Source organism: Ambystoma mexicanum, chromosome 12 (genome assembly GCF_040938575.1).
Source record: "Ambystoma mexicanum isolate Mex_15411 chromosome 12, UKY_AmexF1_1, whole genome shotgun sequence".
NCBI classification, from domain to species: Eukaryota; Metazoa; Chordata; class Amphibia; order Caudata; family Ambystomatidae; genus Ambystoma; species Ambystoma mexicanum.
In genome coordinates, this window is record NC_090936.1 from 479,088,604 (window position 1) to 479,108,082 (window position 19,479).

The 19,479-nt window shown below is 44.6% G+C and overlaps 1 protein-coding gene across 6 annotated transcripts in view; it reads left to right on the plus strand.

The window, feature by feature from the left end:
• The window catches only part of DGKI (diacylglycerol kinase iota), a 1,316,934-nt gene that overhangs the window by 1,058,244 nt on the left and 239,211 nt on the right, over positions 1-19,479 (plus strand). For all 6 annotated transcript variants that reach the window (XM_069628758.1, XM_069628759.1, XM_069628760.1 and 3 more), the window contains one exon: positions 16,589-16,711. In XM_069628758.1, the coding sequence (XP_069484859.1) occupies positions 16,589-16,711 (123 nt within the window). The remainder of the gene's footprint in view (positions 1-16,588; positions 16,712-19,479) is intronic.

The following is a 19,479-nucleotide window of genomic DNA, read 5'->3' on the forward strand; positions in this document are numbered from 1 at the left end:
CATCTTCCACAACCAATACTCTAACCACACAGCCTACTTCTGCGGGACACAAAATCCCACCAGCTACTCTGCAAACAATTAAAGAAACTAGAATGAAAAAGAATATCACAGTGGACAGTGTGATCCCTAATATTCTACCTACCTTAAATTCCCTGCCGGATAATCTCGACCCTAGCACCATGGTGCAGGAATATAATAAGATTATGCTCTCTACATTGGACAACATTATACCCCTCAAACTGAGACCAAGCAAAGCCAAAGCACACCTCAACAAGTGGTACACTCCAAAACATAAGGACTTGCGACTACTAAAAAGAAAATGTGAAACCACCTGGCGGCTTTGCCCCTCTAGTGAGAATAATAAGAAGCCAACTTCCACGGCATTACACTACAAAAATGAAATCTGTCTAGCAAAACGAAATTCATACAATGAACATATTGCTAATTCCAATTCTAGTATGAAAGAACTATTCACAATACTAAGAGAACAAGAGTTCCCCATCTCCACCCCAGACATCTGTATAAAAAACAAGACTTGGTGGTCAGAGATCCAACAAGCCCTAATAAAAAAAAACACCTTACAATTTAAAATAAAAAATAAGAAAGACGCTCTGAATTTACCACAGCCAACTAACTCTCTCACACTGAACAAAAAAACCATTGATCAAAATAACAGATTCTGTTTCACTAAAACCCCCATCCTAGAAGTTGAAAGAACTATCCTATCACTTAAACCTTCCAACTGTAAAGGAGATGTCTGCCCAGCACATATCATAAAAGATGCCGCTAGAGACCTCTCTCCATTCATATCCAAGTTGATCAACACCTCATTTGCCTCTGGCACCGTCCCAGTCACCCTCAAACAATCCTGGGTTCGCTCACTTCTGAAGAAGCAAACATTAGACCCACTTATTGCCACAAATTACCACCCCATCACAACAGTACCATTTTTACTTAAAATTCTGGACAAGGTTGCTTACTTGCAGATCCAAAAATACCTCGAGCTACACAAACTCCTAGGGGTCAGACAATCAGGATTCCGTCCGTTACATGGGACGGAAACTGCATTGATAGACTTGAAAACACAGATCGATGAGCTGAGAGACAAAGGGAAGACAACACTACTGCTGTTACTTGATCTCTCAGCTGTATCCGATTTGGTGGATCATAAGGTCCTCTGCAGGCATCTTGACTCAGCAGCCCACTTCTCCACAGATGCCGTTAAGTGGATAGAAGCATTCCTGAGCGGCAGAACCATCAGAGTATTCTCCCCTTCAGCTGTGGCCGATCCTACCCCCATCATATGGGGGGTCCCTCAGGGCTCATGCATATCTCCAACTCTGTACAACATATTCACCAAGCCGTTGTTCGATGATTTGGACCTTCTGGGTATCACCTATACGAATTACGCAGATGATACACAGATTCTCCTCCCACTTTCGGGGATCATGGCAAGGACTTGGCGCTGGTGAATAGGATCTACCTTATCATTCAGGCATGGATGGCCACACACGGCTTATGCCTGAATGATGACAAGACAGAGCTGATAATTCTTGGTACCCCCTCCAACATCTCTAAACTAGGTCATGAATACGCTTCTTTCATCATTGATGGCAATAACACTATAGTTCCTAATGAGGTAAACATACTAGGTTCTACCTGGACGCCACTATGTCTTTCAATAAACAACTGAAATCCCTGGCCTCCACAACAGCCTATACGTGCAAGCTTATCAGATCAGGTAAGCACTTCCTTTCCAACAACAGTTGCATTATACTGGCTAGAGCATTAATCCTCTCCGTATTAGACTACTGTAATGCCCTATACAGTAGTGCCAACAAAGCTAGCATCCAAAAAGTACAAATACTACAAAACAACGCTCTTAGAGCTGCACTAGGCATTAACAGAAGAGTGCACATGACTGTAATCACGCCAATATAATTGGCTATCCACTCATAATAAAATACAACAAAAAATTGCCTTCCTGACACACAAAGCATTACACAATGCCGCCCCCAGTTATCTAATTGACAAACTGACATGAAGAACCTCTAGTAGGCCTACCAGAGCTGTCAATACAAACTGTCTGGTGGTTCCTAGATACAAATCATCCAAGATCGGTGGCCATAACTTCCCTGTGAAGGCCGCTAAACTTTGGAATTCATTGCCTCATGAGCTGAGAGCTGACCAACCCTTTCCACTTTTCAGAAAGAACCTTATCACCCAGCTAAATCTGATTGAATATTAGACTCAACTGAAACTACAGCACATGAGCACACCTCACCTCCCAATATTGTAAATTATTGTATAGTATTGCTCATTATGATTTAAATAACCTTTTTGTTTCAAAATCTACTACTTGTATATTCTGCGCCCTACATATTTTGTATTTCATGCATCAATTGTTATCATTTTCTATTATGTAACCTTGTAAGCCTTGCATAACCTTTGCTGCGCCCTGCTACCTCTGGGTCTGGTGCGCATAAGAAATTCAATAAACAAACAAACAAACAAACAAAGAAGCTGTTGACCATATTTTTCGAAGACAACAGCCTCTGTATATACTGCAACACAGAACTCTGCAGGGGGAAGCAATTTCAAAGTGCTTTTGAAGCTGTTATCAAAGAGTATGAGAAACAGTGCCCCCTACCATAGAAGTAACACATGCACAACATCTTCCCCTGTCCACCTGCCCCTCCATATTAGTGCTTGGTGCCTATTCCCTCATTTCCCTCCCCACCTTACGTTCTAACCTCTCCTGCAAAAAATAAAACATCAAAAAACAACAAAAGAAAGGTTCCTTTAGGAATCACCTTTCACAGTTAAAAAATAGAACAAAAAAAAAAATCTTATAGACTCCATCTACTATACATTTCTCAGTAAAGTACATAGGGCCTCATTACGACCCTGGCGGAAACGGTTAAATGGCGCCGTAAAAGGTGACGGCGCCGTTCAACCCGTTCCGCCACATTACGAGGTCCCCTTGTGGGACACGGTAAGCACCCCTGGGAAAACCAGGCGTGCTTACCGGGTCCCGGGAGGGGAAGAGGGAGCAAACAACGGGCCATCTCGTTATGGCCCGTTGTTTGCTCCCTCTCCCATTCCCATTCAGCGCTATGGGGGCTGAAATGGGAATGGGGAAGGACCGTGTCCGGGTCCTTGAGGGAGGAATTACCGGGCCATCCGAACACGGAATGGCCCGGTAAATCCTCATTCCGAGGACCCGGACACGGATGCGATTTTGGCGGCAGCCATGCCGCCAACAGCGGCATGGCTACCGGCGAACTCGTAATGAGGGCCATAGACTAAATAAGATTTTCCAACATTTCCTTTAGCATTTTGTGTTATGCTAATGGGAATAATGTTGTGTTCCTCCCCTGTTCCAGGCACTGGAACAGGGGATAATGGCCTGGCAGCCCAAGTTATCGGCACAAGCAAAGCGAGGGTGGATAATGAGGGCTCCGGATCATTATCCCCCGTCCCAGCTCCTGCAATGGGGGAACCCGGGGTGCTAAAAAAAAAGAAAAATGATGTTTCTTCCTACACCGGGATGCCTGCGGCAACCCGCTGTAGTAAGGCAAATCCTTTTCCAAGATGGCCACCATGGAAAGGGAAGTGTGGGCTCCGTACAGAGCCCCTATTCCCTTTCCATGTCAGCCTGCAGGAGGCAAAGAGAGAACCCTATGACCATATTACCACAATCACATTTTTTCCCCTTTCAAACCTATGCCACTATGGAGTAACTTTACCACATAGCCGGTCCCAGCTGCGGCTGGACACTTTAACTCCCATTTGTCATCCCTCGTGGTCATGGCAAGTAGCCAGCTTGTTTGGGTCATGTCCTTATGCCATGACCCGGACAATCTGGCCACTGCCCATGGACACAGGCTATACCTCAGTCACCAAAAGTATATCACGAGTATTTGTACCTACGTTATGAAACACAGGCACATTTTCAAAACCATGCTTTAAGGTCCTTGCCAATGCTCTTTACACGGGTTTGCTGGAAAAGTGTCAAAATGTATGTACATACAATAGACATATAACTTAGCCCCCACTTGACAAACTCCATTCAGAGTTTACACAAACATTCAATGTTGGGTCTATAATCTTTCTGAAAACTTCTCTCCACATTCGTCAAATGGCAACAATGTTATATGCCATCTAAAAATGTTGTGCCCCCCCTCTAATTTACCCCCCTCTTGAAAAATTCCTACCAAACTTTACAAACTCATCTAAATTTAAATCATTTCGCAAACTTGTGTAGATTCGTCAAATGGCACCAAATTTATACGCCTCTAAAATAGTTTGAGACCCCCCTCTAATTTTACCCCTCTTGACAGAATCCCACCAAACTTTGCAAAAACATTTATATCTAGATTTAAAATCGTTTTACTAACTTTTGTGCAGATTCATCAAATGGCACCACATTTATAAGCCTTTACAATATTTTGGGACCCCCCCTCGAATTTTGTTCCCTCTTGACAAAACAGCTCCACACTTTCCAGAACCATTCAGAACCAGGTCTAGAATATAATTCCAATATTTCATGCAGTTTCATTGAGTGTTGCCAAAGTTATAAGCCATCCAAAAACTGCTTGTCACCAACCTTGCAGAAATAGGCATTGATGTCCCCAAAAATCTGAAGTGTTTGTGAACATCACAGTACTGTACCCGAACATACGGACTGTTTCGCAGACTTCGGGAATGAAAAACACCCGTTTTTTGGCTTCTTACGGCCATATCCCATCCCAGCTTCATCACCCCACCTCCCCAGAGATTGTTTGATGAGTTTCACAAGTGCAATGTTGTGTTCTTTAATTGGTTTTTACCGTGATGTTCGGGGTCACCGGAGGCTGTCTGTAAATCCAACATGGCGGGCGTTTCCAAAAATCTGACGCATTTCACGCTTTTCACCATCCAATCAGTGAGTGCGTCCGATGTCCGCGAACATCACGTTGCACTCTAGGCCAATTGGATGCCCGTCCATGGACTGAACAGGGAAGTGAGTCACCGGACCCAGATATCACAAATTCTTTTTACCTACTTTTGGGCTGTTTTAAAAAGAAATACTGGACCAATTTACACCAAATTTACAAAAGCACGCTTTCGGGACCAAGCCACAGCTCCTACTGCAAATTTGGTGAAAATCCGTCCAGCAGTCTGAGCTGTAGACGTGAGCAGCATTTTCTTTCCATTGCGTCAATGGAAAAAACAGACATTTTTGCATCACCCCTACAACTCTGCCCGCCCTTCATGAAACCTCACCACACTTGCCAGAAAAATTCAGATGGGGCCATATACTGTGTTTGCAAAGTTTGGTAATAACTACAGGGTCGCTACCGCAGGCCGTGTATTATATATATCAACAGGGCCTCCGGTAGTAACTTTGTCCCCCCCGGACAAAGCCTCAACAAACATTGCAAAAAAAAGTATATGGCTCGCTCAGATTGATTCTGCAAAGTTTTTTGAGGTTTCGTACAGGGGAGGCAAAGTTATAGGGGGGTTCCAAAATGTGTGTTTTTCCTCATAGACGAAATGCACAAACATTTTGGTCACACCTGCAGCCCACACAGGTGGACGGATTGTCACCAAATTTGCGCCAGGAGTGGCGGCTTGGTCCCGAAAGCGTGCTTTAGTAAATTTGGTGTAAATCCGTTCAGTTGTTTTTTTTAAAACAGCCAGAAAGCATGCCCAAAAGAATTAGTGATATCTGGGTCCAGTACATGGACTCAACTCCCTATTCGGTCCGACGACACCCTTCTGGGCCAATCAGAGAGCAGTGTGATGTCCGCAGACATCGTACGGACCCGCTGATTGGTAAATTAAAAATGTGAGGTGCGTCATATTTTTTCTTTTTTTTTATTTGTTTTTATTAGGTTTTTATAGAAACAGATCACACAAAAGGGAAAAAGAGAAGTAAGTATAAACATTTGGTTACAGGACCGAGTTGGGAAGTCAGTAGGTTAGATTCAGCATTTAACACTAACTTGACTTACGTTCTCAACAGTGATCCGTAATATCAAGCAAAATCTGCTTCCGTTCCCTTTCCCTCAATCAACCCCCCCCACCCCCCTATGGTTTGGCTTTGGTTTTACGAGAGTGGTGTGGTCTTGTGTTTATGTGGTCACTTTTCAGATTCTAAGGGACCCCCTTCTTGGGGAACCCCCCTTTGTGCTTATTCATCGCATTTTGGGTTACATGTGAGACAGTGGCAAACAATGGGCGGGTATTGCATGAAGAGCCAGTTAGCTGGATCGGGTACACTACATGCTTCTATGCCCTAATGTGTTTCTCCTGGCATCTATTTGTTAAAGAAATCAATCCACAATATATCACATTGTGTGGACCTGCCATGTAGCAACACCGTTATTTTTTCCATGATGCACTACATTGACCCATTCTCACTCGCTCAGGGTTGTCGCAGTGTTCCACTTCATAGCTAGCAGGGCCCGGTTAGCTAGCAATAGTTGAGCAGCCAGACCCTGGACCCTTCTCCATTCATCTTTACACTTCTCAAAAACAAACAAGATGAGATAGGGTTCTTCTGTTCTTTGGACCCCGTCTAGGTTCCTATTCCACCTGAGGACCTTGTCCTAGTACATTTTGATTCGGGGACATCCCCACCACATGTGCCAATAGTTCGCAACTTCCCCACATTCACGCCAACATAGTGGGATGGCTGGTTGGTACATTTTGGAAAGTCTGTGTGGATCATACTGCCACCATGTAACAATTTGATAGCATGTAATTTATATTGGCATGATATGGATGTTCGGGGTGCCACTCTGCACATTTTCCCCCATGTTCCTGGGTCAATCTCTTGCCCCAAGTCTCTCTCCCATTTTGTTCTGAGGGGTTCCATAGTTCCTCTACCTGCCTCTATGAGTGTTTTATACATAGCCAATATCAACCCCTTCATCTCGGTTCTGGAGTTCAGTAGTGTCTCGAAAGGGGTCAGTTCCTTTCTCAATTTGTCCTTCCACTCGGGTTTCATTCAGATGCCCGTAATCTGTAGGAATTGGAATGTGGACAGTACCCCTATCCCTAGGGCCTCCTCTAGCTCTGGGAGTGTGATGAAGGAGTCCTTTTTCAAGAGTTGGCCTACTCTCTCTAGCCCCACTTCGTACCAAGTTTGAAATCTTTCTACGTTGGGGATGTGGTCATTAATACCTGGGGACCACAGGTGGCTCAACGGTGATGGCCATGTGGTAATGTTCCTCATCTCCATGCCTTCTCTCCATATTTCCCATATGGTTTCCAGTATCGGGTGTGCTTTTGTTCTGATTAGTAGTTTTCTCCTCTGGCCCCACAGCCATTCAGAGACCGTGGCTGGGGATAGATAATGATTGTCCATTGAGATCCACTGTGGTTCTTTCTGATTACGTAGGTGGGGAATAAGCACCCATAGTTGGGCCGCTTCATAATATTTTTTGAGGTCTGGAAGACCCACCCCACCCTTCTCCTTAGGCAATGTCAGGGTATCATATGCAATTCTAGTTTTTTTCCCTTGCTAGAGAAATCTTACGATCGCCTTCTAGACCTCTAAGAAGAAGCTACAAGAACCGCGGGAGGCAGGTCATTTTTATCGCATTGAGGCTTCCTAACCAGGATATTGTCAGTTTGTCCCACCTAGCCAGGTCTGCGTGGAAATTTTGGAGGAGTTTCGGGAAGTTGGCTTCATATAGATCTCCTATCTGTCTTGTAATTCGTATTCCTAAGTATTGCAACATACTGTGCTCAATCGTGAGACCGAGGGAGGAGTATTTGACTTCGTTTGTTTCTGCGGACCCTTGTAGGGGGAACAAAATTGACTTGGTTCCTTTGACTATGAAACCCGATATTCGGTCGTACTCCTCAAGGAGGTGCATGGCTCTGGGGATGAATGTTTTGGGGTTGGCTAGTTGGAGGAGTATGTCGTCGGCATACAGTGCCACTTTATACTCAGTCTGGCCTAGTTGCATTCCCTCTACCTGGGTATCCTCCCTCATCTTCTGTGCCAGCGGTTCCAATGAGAGGGCGAAGAGGATAGCCGAGAGGGGGCATCCCTGCCTGGTACCTCGTTTTAGTTCAAACCATCTAGAGTATTCTCCATTCACAAATACTGAGGCTTTGAGTGCTGTATAAACTGCCCGAATCCCCCTTCTAAATTTGGGTCCTATCCCAATTTTTCTTAAGACCCCCATCAGGAAGTCCCATTCTACCCTGTCAAGGCCTTTTCTGCATCTATGGAGAGCAGAGCGGGGTCATTGATCATATTTCAGGAGGTGTTGACAGATGCAGGGTTTTACACATGGTGTCGGCTCCTTGTTGGCCAAGTATGAAGCCCACCTGGTCGGGATGGATGAGACGAGACATAAGTGTCTCCAGTCTAGAGGCCAGCACTCGTGTATACATTTTTGCATCAACATTAAGCAGAGATATAGGGAGATACGATCCACATCTTTTGGGGTCCCTTCTATCTTTAGGAATCACCGTTATGAGGGCTCTTACGAAGGAATCTGGGGGTCTCCCTGATTCTAGGATCTCATTAAACAGTTTGACCAGGAATGGTATGAGGTGGTTATCACATTCTGTAGCTCTTCCTTTGTTATGGGAGATTCTAAATGAGCCAATTCAATATCTGTTACTTTGGGTATGCCGATGGCGGCGAGATAAGTCTCTATGCCAGTCGGGTGTGAGTCTGTCTCTGAGGTATACATTATTTTGTAGAAGTCTGCAAAGGCTTCAGGGATGCTAGGTCTGCTTGTTACCGAGCTGGGCCTTTCATCAGTTATCTCCTGCACCCTACGTTCCGCCTGTTGTTCCCTTAGTCTAGTGGCCAGCAGTGCATCTGCTTTGTCTCCTTTTTCATAAAAGGTTTGTTTCAGCAGACAGAGTTTGCGTACTGTCTGCTCATGCTCTAGGAGGCGAAGTTCCTCCCTTTTTTTTTTTGCTTCCATAATTTTGATGGGATCTACCGTGTCTCCCCCTTAGCCGACTTATCTAGCTGGCAAATCTCCTTCGGATTCTATTTTCAATCAGAGCTCTCTCTCTTTTCTTGTGAGCCCCTTCCCTTATGAGGACCCCCCTCCAGGTCAGTTTTCCAGCTTCTCACACTCCCTGTTTAGAGATTTCTACGGTGTTGTTCGATCTAAAGTATTCAATAATCTCTGTTTCCATCTCATTCTTAAAGACAGGGTCTTTCCATAAGGCCTCATTACATCTCCATTTACCACACCTGACTGGTGGGTGCTACCACTGTGTGTCTGCGATCACCATATCGTGGTCCGACCATGTGATTGGGGTGATCTCCGTGTGTGTCGTTGTGCTATATGTTGTGCTATATAGGTCTCTTGAGAAGTACATGTAGTCAATGCGTGTGAAGGTGTTGTGTGGGGCTGAGAAAAATGTGTAGCCTCGCTCGTTTGGGTGCATTCGTCTCCACACATCATTCATCCCATATACATCCATCATGTCTGTGAACTCAGAATGTTCTCCTTTAGTTCTGTCACTCGTCACTGGGTTACCTGTCTTGGGATCCATGGTAGGATCAGCCCATAGATTAAAGTCCCCTGCTACAATGATGTGACCTACAGCCTCGAGCATTATTTTGGGGATTGTTTTAGACAGGAATCTAACTTCTAGCAATTGTCACTTGCACATTTCCGATGGAACCTGCTACCAACAAGGCACGGCCAACAAGGCACGGCCTTCTGTGTCTGACCAAGATTTGGTGACCTTAAAGTCAGTCCCTTTCCTGATAAGGATTCCCACCCCTCCTTTTCTCAGCAGTCCAGAGCCTCAGAATTCTATTCCGTTTCGTTTCCCAAGAACTGCCCTCTCATCTCCCTTCATGTACTTGGTCTCTTGCAAGAGGAGGATATCGATTTTTGCTCTACGAAACTCTCTGGATACAAGGGATCTCATGGTCGGTGAGTTTAGACCTTTGACATTAAGTGTTCCCATCCTTAGGGAGCCCCTTCTCTTCCATCCTTTGTTGGGTCTACTCAATACTCCTTATGTTCGTGTGGGTCGACCAGCTCCGATATGCACGCTTTAATCTCTTTCTCAGATCTCAGGCTGATCTTTGTGCCTCCATGTTCAAAGGAGGGAGAAGGGGTATCCCCATCTATAACAAATGTCTCATTCCTTCAGCCATCTTGTGAGGGATCCACACATTCTCCTGAGAGCTAGCGTCAAGGAGGACAGGTCTTGATATATCGTTATTTGTGCCACTCCCAGGGTAATCACACCTCTGCTCCTGGCCTTCTCCAACACCCTGGTCTTATCTTGGTAACGATGGAACCTAGCGAGGACCGACCTTGGGCCTCCTCAGGGGCCAGCGGCTCTGTGAATGCGTTCCGTTTTGGGTTTGTGGATGGCCTCATCGGCGACTAGCAGCTTGATGATGTCGTGGAGCGTTTTCTTGAGGTCTCCTTCCGTTTCACCTTCTTGTTCTGGAATTCCAAAAAAGCGTGAATTGTTCCGCCTTTCGTGATTTTCCAAAACGTCCATTTTAAGTTTGAAGTCTTCTTCCCTCTGCTCCAGGTCAGATATTCTGTGTTCGAGCTGTGTCTCTAGAGTGTCTATCGAAAGTTGATTGTTCTCAAATCCTTCTAACCTATCTTCAATGTTGTCCAGGCATTGCGTGATCTTGTCAATTTTTCCGCCTATGTTGGCACCCATGTTCTTTATCTCAGTCAGTAGGGCGGCGATGTCCCCTTTCGTGGCAGCAGTTTCGACATTCGTTATTGCTGTGGCTGCCATTCTGGAGTTGGTGGCGGAGTGAGATGGCGGGACGTAAACAAAGATGGCCAGTCTTTGTTGTGCATTCATATATCTCAGATGTCACTCTTTGGTGCCTCGTGGGGGGGTCAGAGTTTTGGAGGGTTGAAGGCTGGGGTACCAGAATCGTTCAGTGGGGTTTGCATTTTGCTCACAGTGATCTCCAACTTCCGTCTCTCTTTACTGTCCCCCTGTGCCTTTCGACCTGTGACCTTGTCGTGAGATTTGTGCTTGGTAAGTGCGTGGCTGTTGGAGTAGTAGTGAAGTGGTCAGTGGTTCTGTGGCGTTGGATGTAACGCCTGGTCTCTGCCCACTTTTCACCTGTTTTCTTGGACCTTTGTCGCCTCCTCTTTTTCTATGCACAGGCACGTTAGTCAGTTCAATGTCTCACATATGTGATCTCAGTCACGGATGCCCCCAGTATGATTCCAGGAGGTAAGTGTGTGGATTTAATGTCTCAGGCCAAGGGTGTTGTTTTCACTGTTCCAGGGTTTGTGACGCTGTCTCCCTTGTCCCAGCGCTTTGTGTAGCAGCTGCAATCAGGTTCCCCATGTATACCGCGTGTGTGGAGGGTAGAGCCGTGCCTAGGTACCTTTTGTGGGAGAGACTTTGGGGCGCTCGTTCCAAGACGCTGGAATGTCACAGTCTCCCTATTTTGTGCAGTGGTTGAGCGGGGATGAGCTCCTTCCTACTCTGCCTCCCCCACACCCTCCTGGCATAGGTGTGTCCCGTATTTGTTGGTGAGACCAATGCGCTTTTGGATCCCGTGGGGGTCTGTCAGTTGCTAATGTTCTCTGACGTTCGATCCTCCTCTTGGTATAATGGGCCTTTATATGTGTAATTAGGGGATCTGTGCATGTCGTTTAGATATGCCTTTATCTGTGCCCTGGTTGCACTTTCAGTGTTCCGCTCCTCCATGGGGGTCTAGTAAGGGCGCCGCTCCAACCTTGGTTAAGGCCAACTGGGGTGCGTTGTTGTGGGGCCTGTTGGAGGGGTTATGATTTCAGAGGCGAGGAGAGTGCGCGGGGCACGGGTCCGTCATGCGCGGGCCCTCACCTCGCTCCTGTTCAGTATGCGTGCTTGTCTCACCTCAGAGTCACACGAACCGCCGGTGTCCTCCACTTCATCAGATTGGCTTCCGCCTATGCAGATTGTGCCGTGGGAGCCTCAGATCCTCCACAGGGGCTCAGTGCTCCACAGGAGGGAGCCACAGTCACCGAGGCGCGAGGGTGTCAGGGCTCACGTGTGGCAACTGCACGTCCATGAGAAAGCAGCAGTTTTCTCAGTGAAATCCGATCCGATTTTTCCCCGGATTTGCCGAGTTGGCAAGGGTCTCTTCCGACCCTGATTCGTATGCTCTACAGCCTCTGGGGGGGTCAAGCAGTGGGGGTTTCTACTGTCTTTCGGGACCCGAGGCGCAGAGCTCACACAAAAGAGGCGAGCATCCATGCGCCCCCTTGTAATATTTTTTTAAACGCCGCCATATTGGATCCCTGGACAGCTGCCGTTGTCCACGAACATTGCAGTAAAAACATTAAAAAACACAACATTGCACTTGTCAAACTAATAAAGCAATCTCTGGGGAGGTGAGGGTTGATGAGTATGAGATGGGGTATGGCCATTAACAGCAAAGAAAAAGGGTATTTTTCCATCTCCGAAGTCTGCGAACAGTCCTAATGTTCTTGCAAAATGATTTTAGGCTCATATTTGAATATTTTTCCAAAGTCTTATGGGATTTTGTCAAGAGCGGGCAAACTTAGAGGGGGGGTCTCCACATTTTTAGATGGCTTATAACTTTGTTGCCATTTGAGGAATGTGCACACAAGATTTCAGAAATATTCTAAACCCATCCTTGAAGGTTTGTGCAAAGTCTGAATGTATTTAGTCAAGTGGGGGCTAAGTCATATGACAATTTTATGTATGTACATTTTGAAACTTTTAAAAAAATAAAACATGGATGGATTTGCAGCAAACCTGTGAAAGGAGCATTGGCAAGGATTTGAAAGCATGGATTTGCAAATGTGTTTGTGTATATTTTAAAAGTGTCATAATGTAGGTACATAAATAGTGAAATAGTTTTGGTGACTGAGGTTTGGCCATGACTCGGAAAATCTGACTACTGGTCATGACCATGAGGGACTGGCAATGGGGTTAAAGTCGGCATGGCCACCAGGGACTGGCTATGTGGTAAAGTTTTTCAAAATCGGGATAGGTTTGAATGGGGAAAACAATTCTGCTCGAGGCTACAGCCCAAGTGCTGGACAGGATTGCATCAACAGATGCTAATCAGCAGATAATTACAGAGCATGGCGAACCAGGCACCCATGTGGTCTCTGGGCCAACTCTCCAAATCATCAACCACCCTTATTTGTGACCATATCCGCACAAGATATTGGGATTGCATCCCGGACTCATTTCCACAACCTCGCAGCAACGACTGGCCCACAATACACATGCCCAGAGGAAGACCCTAGGGGGTCAGAACACATGTTGGCTGACTTCTAACAATAAAAATAGCACCAACAGTGGTTTTCAAGACTGCATAATTACGACAACAGTTGCTTATTGAATAACCCAGTGCTGAGGTAAACAGGGCTCAGTCTCCTATTGAAAACCTAACACTTGAAGAAGGAAGGGCACCTTCACAAAAGAACTCCTTCACCAGCAGCAGGGTAATCAAATTAAAGTACTAGATCAAGTGCAGTGATCTACTCATTCTACCGCCCTGCAGTTACTTCATAATCGTATACCCTGATTTGCTTATTGGGGCATGCGGCATGGCCAAAGCCCTGGGTTTGAATGGTAAAAAATATTCTGCTTGCGGCTACAGCCTGAAGTGCTAGACTGGATTACAACAAACCTGCATGAGGAGCATAAGCAAAGACCTGGAAGCATGCTTTAACAAATCTGTCTTGTGTTTTATTTTTCCAAAGTGTACAAAAAATAGTGATATAACTTTGGTGCATGGACAGTGGGCCTAGCCCTCGGCAAGGGAGAATGCCTACTCTGATTTACTTATTGGGGCATGGAGCATGCCCCGTAGCCCCGGGATTAAATGTGAAAAGAAATTTTGCTTGTGGCTGCAGCCCAAAATGCAGGACGGAGTTGCAGCAAACCTGTGCAATGGTCGTTGGCAAGGACCCGAAAGCATGGTTTTGCAAAAGTGTCTGTATTTTATTTTTTGAAAAGTGTCATAATGTAGGTACACAAATAGTAATATATCTTTGGTGACTGAGGTACAGCCTGTGGCCATGGGCTGTGGCCAAATTGTCTGAGTCATGGCCAAAGACCCTGACTCAACAATCTGGCTACTGGCCATGACCACAAGGGACTGGAAACAGGGTTAAAGTGGGCATGGCCAACAGGGACCGGCTACGTGGTCAAGTTTATCGAAATCGGGATAGTACTAATGACATCACATATGAAACTAATTTGATGAAAAGGCCCTACAAGGGGTGGTGTTTATAATGTTGGTAACAAGATATCAGGGGTGATCGAGAGACCTATCATGAACTACTTAATGTATTAAAGAACTCATCTAAACAAAACATTGTATTGGAGTGTTGTTGTTAATACAGGAACCTAATCATACATACACATAGGCAATGGCTGCAGCATGCACCAAAGAACTGCAATATTTTTAATCTTTTAGTTTTGCACAGTAAAATAATGAATGCTACCTTATCAGAGTTTTCAGTAATGTTAAACATGGAAACAATAGCTAACAATTCAAGACTTACTACACACTTGTGTTAGTACAAACAGTACATATGAACACCCACAATGCATACATATCAGAGGCACATTTAGGTAAACTAAAGTAAGAAAGAAAGAAACAACATCCCCAGATAAAATTTCAATAACATTAAAGTTCATCTTCATGTACACAAATGAATTGTGTGTTTGAGGCCTGCTCATTGCCTCGTGTATGTGCACTATGAGCTGAGACCAAACCCTAAGGAAAGTACTGTAAGAACATACGACAAGGTTAACATCTAGGTATATAGCACGTTTTGAATTTCCATATTCTGACTGTCAGTGAACAAAAACAGCTGGCCTAGATATGTCAGTGAACAAAAATAAGTGGCCTAGATATGTGATGTCATCAGTGATGTCATCAATGACATTTGTGATGTCATCTTTGATGTCCTGAATTAAGTATCAAGTTCCAGAGGAAACCCGAAAATGTAATTGCTAATAACTTTGACTCGCTTGACGGTTTTGGCTGACATTTTGAAAACAAAAACGTGGTCACGCCCCCCACACCCCTGCAGACTGGACATGTTGGGAAAGATTTGTTAAAAAATTAAAAAGTTATTAAGAAAGCAAAAAAACACTGTTTTCGGCCTACTCCCATTAATTTCCCCAGAGATTTATGTTTCTTTAGAACCAATCCTGTGATGGCTCTACAATCTGTGTCACAATGTTTGAAGGAAGTTGCCATCTAAATGAACAGAAGGGTTTATTTTTGGTTTGGAAAGTGGACTGAATTTCGGCCAGACTGACTTTGATCTGCCACTTATGAATGGCATCAGCCCTTCCCCTGTTGCTCAAGAGTGTGACCTCGGGCCCTGCTGGACTAAAGTCTTAACAGGTGTGCACAGACTCCTGCAGTGGTTAGTGCTGGACATTGTTATCTGATGACTGTCAGGGGACTGCATCTGTTTCTGCTTTCAAGTAGCGTGGGATAATTGATCCATACATTTGTCTCATCATGCTTAGATTACGGTAACTAGCTCAATAATAAGATGCCTGTATATTTCGCTGCTCAAATGCTACAGTATATTTTTCACTTTGAGCTGTACTGGCCACTTGTAGATTTGAGGATGAAGTACAAGCTGGCTGCTTTGGCCTGACGCTATACAACCCAAAATCCTCAGTGCAGTTTCACCTCACTGTGCCAAGGGAGCTTTCCACAATGCCACACCTACATTGCTCCTGTTCTGGATTCAAGGCAGCACCAATTGTTTCCTGTCAGACTTTGCCCAATCAATGTTGAGTTTACATTTCTTATCACTCTTAATTTGAAATATTTTCATTGTTATGTACTCCCTTAACTGGTGGGAGGCGAGGGGGTGAACACTTCAATCAGTAAAATGAAACTTAAACTCAGTAAACCTGACACCGGCGGCCAGAGTCGGACTGGTACAAGAAATAGGCACGGCCACTCAAAAGAAAGTGGCCCACCCCTCGCCTCAAAAAAGTGGCCCAGCCCTCGCCTCACGACCCTTGACCTCTGAGGACATCACCGGACGTAATGTCATTTGACCACACCCCCAACGTGACATCCCAGGAAGCAATGAAACATGACAAAACAGGAAGTGGCATCAAATAGCATTGTTCTCAAGTACACTAAATTACTGTGAATCCAAGCAGACATCCAAGGCCAAATGATAATATGTTATTGTATAGCACTTACGCTTAAGTTCTTTTTTATAGAACAAATATGGATACAATATCACCCAACCTGTGTTGGTACTCATTTATCGACCTAAGAAGGATGAAAGGCTTTTTGAAAGAAAAAAGAAAATAGAAAGAAAAAGATATCTTTTTTCAATCTTTTTTTTTTTTCAAACCGACATGGCCAAAAACCGGCCCCCACCCTCCAGGGACGATTTCGGCCTTGCCACGGGCCAAAAGGCTGAGGGGCCAATCCGACCCCGCCCGTGGCCAGTCATGGGAATTCTTCACTGTGTGCAGATATCACTCTAGTATGTAGCTCCCATCTCACTGTTAATCTCCATTTTACTCTGTTGTACCATTTCTGTCAACCCAACAGGTGAGCTTCTCTCTCTTGATTCTTTCTCCCTCTTTTATTTAGGATGGTAGATCGGTGGAACCCCCCTGTCCGAAAAAGAATGCTCACCCAAGAGGATGTGGCCGGGAAGCTATGCAGGGAAGCCCCAGACAAAGCAATGCCGGGAAGCACAACGCTGATACTCCAGTAAGTGGCCTTATTGATTTCTCAGAGGGTCCGTCGGGCAGGCACCATAAATTATGTTTTGTGCTGCAGATAGCTTACATTTGGAAACACAATCTTTTTCTCACTCTCTCTCTTGTGCTCTCTCTCTTTCTCTTCCCCTTTTATATCTTTACTCCTAAAATCTATCTAAGCTATGTCAGTGTTCTAACTATATCTTATCATCCAAGATTATCCTCTAACCACATATGTCCCTTACAACCTCTACTAAAATTGAGCAGTGCAATGTTCTTCTGTTGTCAAAGAAGAGAAGGAGTGAATGTTCAAGAACTTTGTTGGGGAATTTTATGGCATGACAATAGAACTGAAGTACGTTGTGCGTACTATTTAATGGTATTTCCAACAGTAGTAAAGGTTGTCATATCATAAGAAAACATTTTACAACGTCATGCCCGAGACTGCCTGGGCATTCTGTCACATGCCATACACTTTATTGGGGTATAAAAGGAGAAGTAATCTTGGAAACATCCTCTTTTTGTCTGGCGTCACCCACCCATTAGGATAGCATCCATGTGAATAAAGCCGATATCATTGTCCTACTTCAAGAATGTGCCTGAAAATGCAATGCCATTCTTTGCAGTGACACCCTTCTCTAAACAGCAAACCTAAGATCAATGTCCTCACAGAAAATAAAGAGGAGATGTAATCTTGTTTTTTCCCTTAATCATGTGTGTACTACATTGTCAATTACTATGGCTGGTGTGAAGAATCCTGTGGATCAGTCACTGAAACCCTGCCTAAAGTCTCCTCCCAGGTAGCCAGGGCAAGGCAAACCCTTCCTGATCCCAACCATGGGGATGGTGTACTGCAGGAGGATCACCTGGGAGGAGACAGTGCCCAGGGTGGTGAGGAGATTCCATGGGATGAGACACAGTATTCTTCCTCTAATAGGAAGATTCTCACACCTGTGCCTAAAGAGGTTATGGCTTATTTTCATTATATTGTCTCTCAACCTCATATTAGATCTAAGGTTGTGAACCCCAAGGTTATAGAATCAGAACAAACTATAACGAAAGAATGATCCTTTTTGGGATCCTAGACCTTCTTCAACCCCAAGGGAACAATGCAAAGGATTATGGAAATGTTGTCTTCACTAAACTATCTTCCTCTCTAATAGCTAATTCTCACAAACCCTCTATTAAATACCTTAAGGGAATTAAATCTAGCCTTCCAAATAATGTAGAAGTAGAAAGACCTAACTTTAGTGGAGGAAACTACACATCCCAGAATCCTAGAGGTACTGAGACGAAGAAGAGGGCTGCAGAGGCATACATATGTAGAAGTCAGGCAATTAAGCCTGGTAGCCATTGCAGTAGTCAGGCACTTAAGGCTAATGGCCCACAACTGAAGCCTTTCATTTAACCTGTGAGGCATAAAAGGCCCCACCAAGAAAGGAGGAGTAGAAGGTGCTGGAACGAGAGCTGGACGCTGGCACTGGCAGAGGAGAAGCACAAGGCTGGCAAATCACAAGAAAGTGGAAGAACAGAAGGGATGCCGGAACATGGAAACAGCAGATTTCACTGCAGGTTCTGAGAGAGTCCTGTTCTCCCAACCTCTTAAGTGCAGAGGCTGCTGTAAAGGGTCAGTAATGTGAGGCTCACGACTGTATTGAGTTTGCTCAGGAGTTGTCATATTATTATGTACAAAATAATAACAAAAATCCTAACTAAACCTACTGTATCAGGGGATTCCCTAACTATTCTAAGATCTAAGGGAAAACCTCCTAGCATTCAAAAATCTAACCCTCACCTTAAACAATATCAACATTCAAATAACATGTACAACATAAATAGAAGATTACCAAACACCCAGTGTCTTGGATGACTTCACGTGGTCCTGGGAAGATTTTGCTCCCCCAGGAATGTCCAAAGTCAATTTTCTCCAAGTAACAAAAAGTCTCAACAAGTCTTGAAAAGTTCAAAGAACACAAAAAATTCACACAAATAAAATCCACTGTTCAAAGTCTATTCTTTGTTGGGTGAAATGCCTCCTTCTTTACAGTTCCACAAAGGATCAACAGCACTAATGGAGTTTATTGGATGACTTCCTTCCAAGAAAGTACAGATAATATTGGCAAAAGTTTCTTCTTCCACTCCGGCAATAACTACTTTACTCCTGCGATCTGTGTGTCTTTTATACAATTATTAGGAGGTTCTTGTTTGAGATTCACTCTTCTCTCAACCAAATTCCTTCCACAATGTGACTGTGAGAACAGCTTCCTTGGCCCCATAGTTAATTTCAACAATAACAAACACCACAGTCTTGTTACTGCTGCTACAACTTCTACTGCTTCTTGATCTGGTGCTTTGATGGCAACCAAAAAATTAGCATTACTACAAGACATTATCTACCTCCACAGGTGGCAATGCACTCTTCTTCCTCTATCTTCAGGAAAGGGCAGCCTCTTTGCCTGTCGTGCAGCTGGCATACATTCTGCTTCAATTTGGAGAACAGGTACCCAGCTCCCTTCCCCAGCTTTATGTACACTTGGTTTCTACTCGTTACCCCAAAGTGGGTGTCCCACTCTCCCAATTGTGGATGTCGTTTTTTTTGGTGTCAACACTTTCTGCAACTTCAAAACCACCAGTGTACGGTTCTTAGGTGTGTGGGATTGGACTTTCAAAAAGACCCTTCTATGGGCGTTTGCATTGCTTGGTCTATCTTCAACTTCTACTACGTCTTTCTTCTGCTGCTTCAAACTTTGATGTGTTACGATGTAATTGTCCACAATG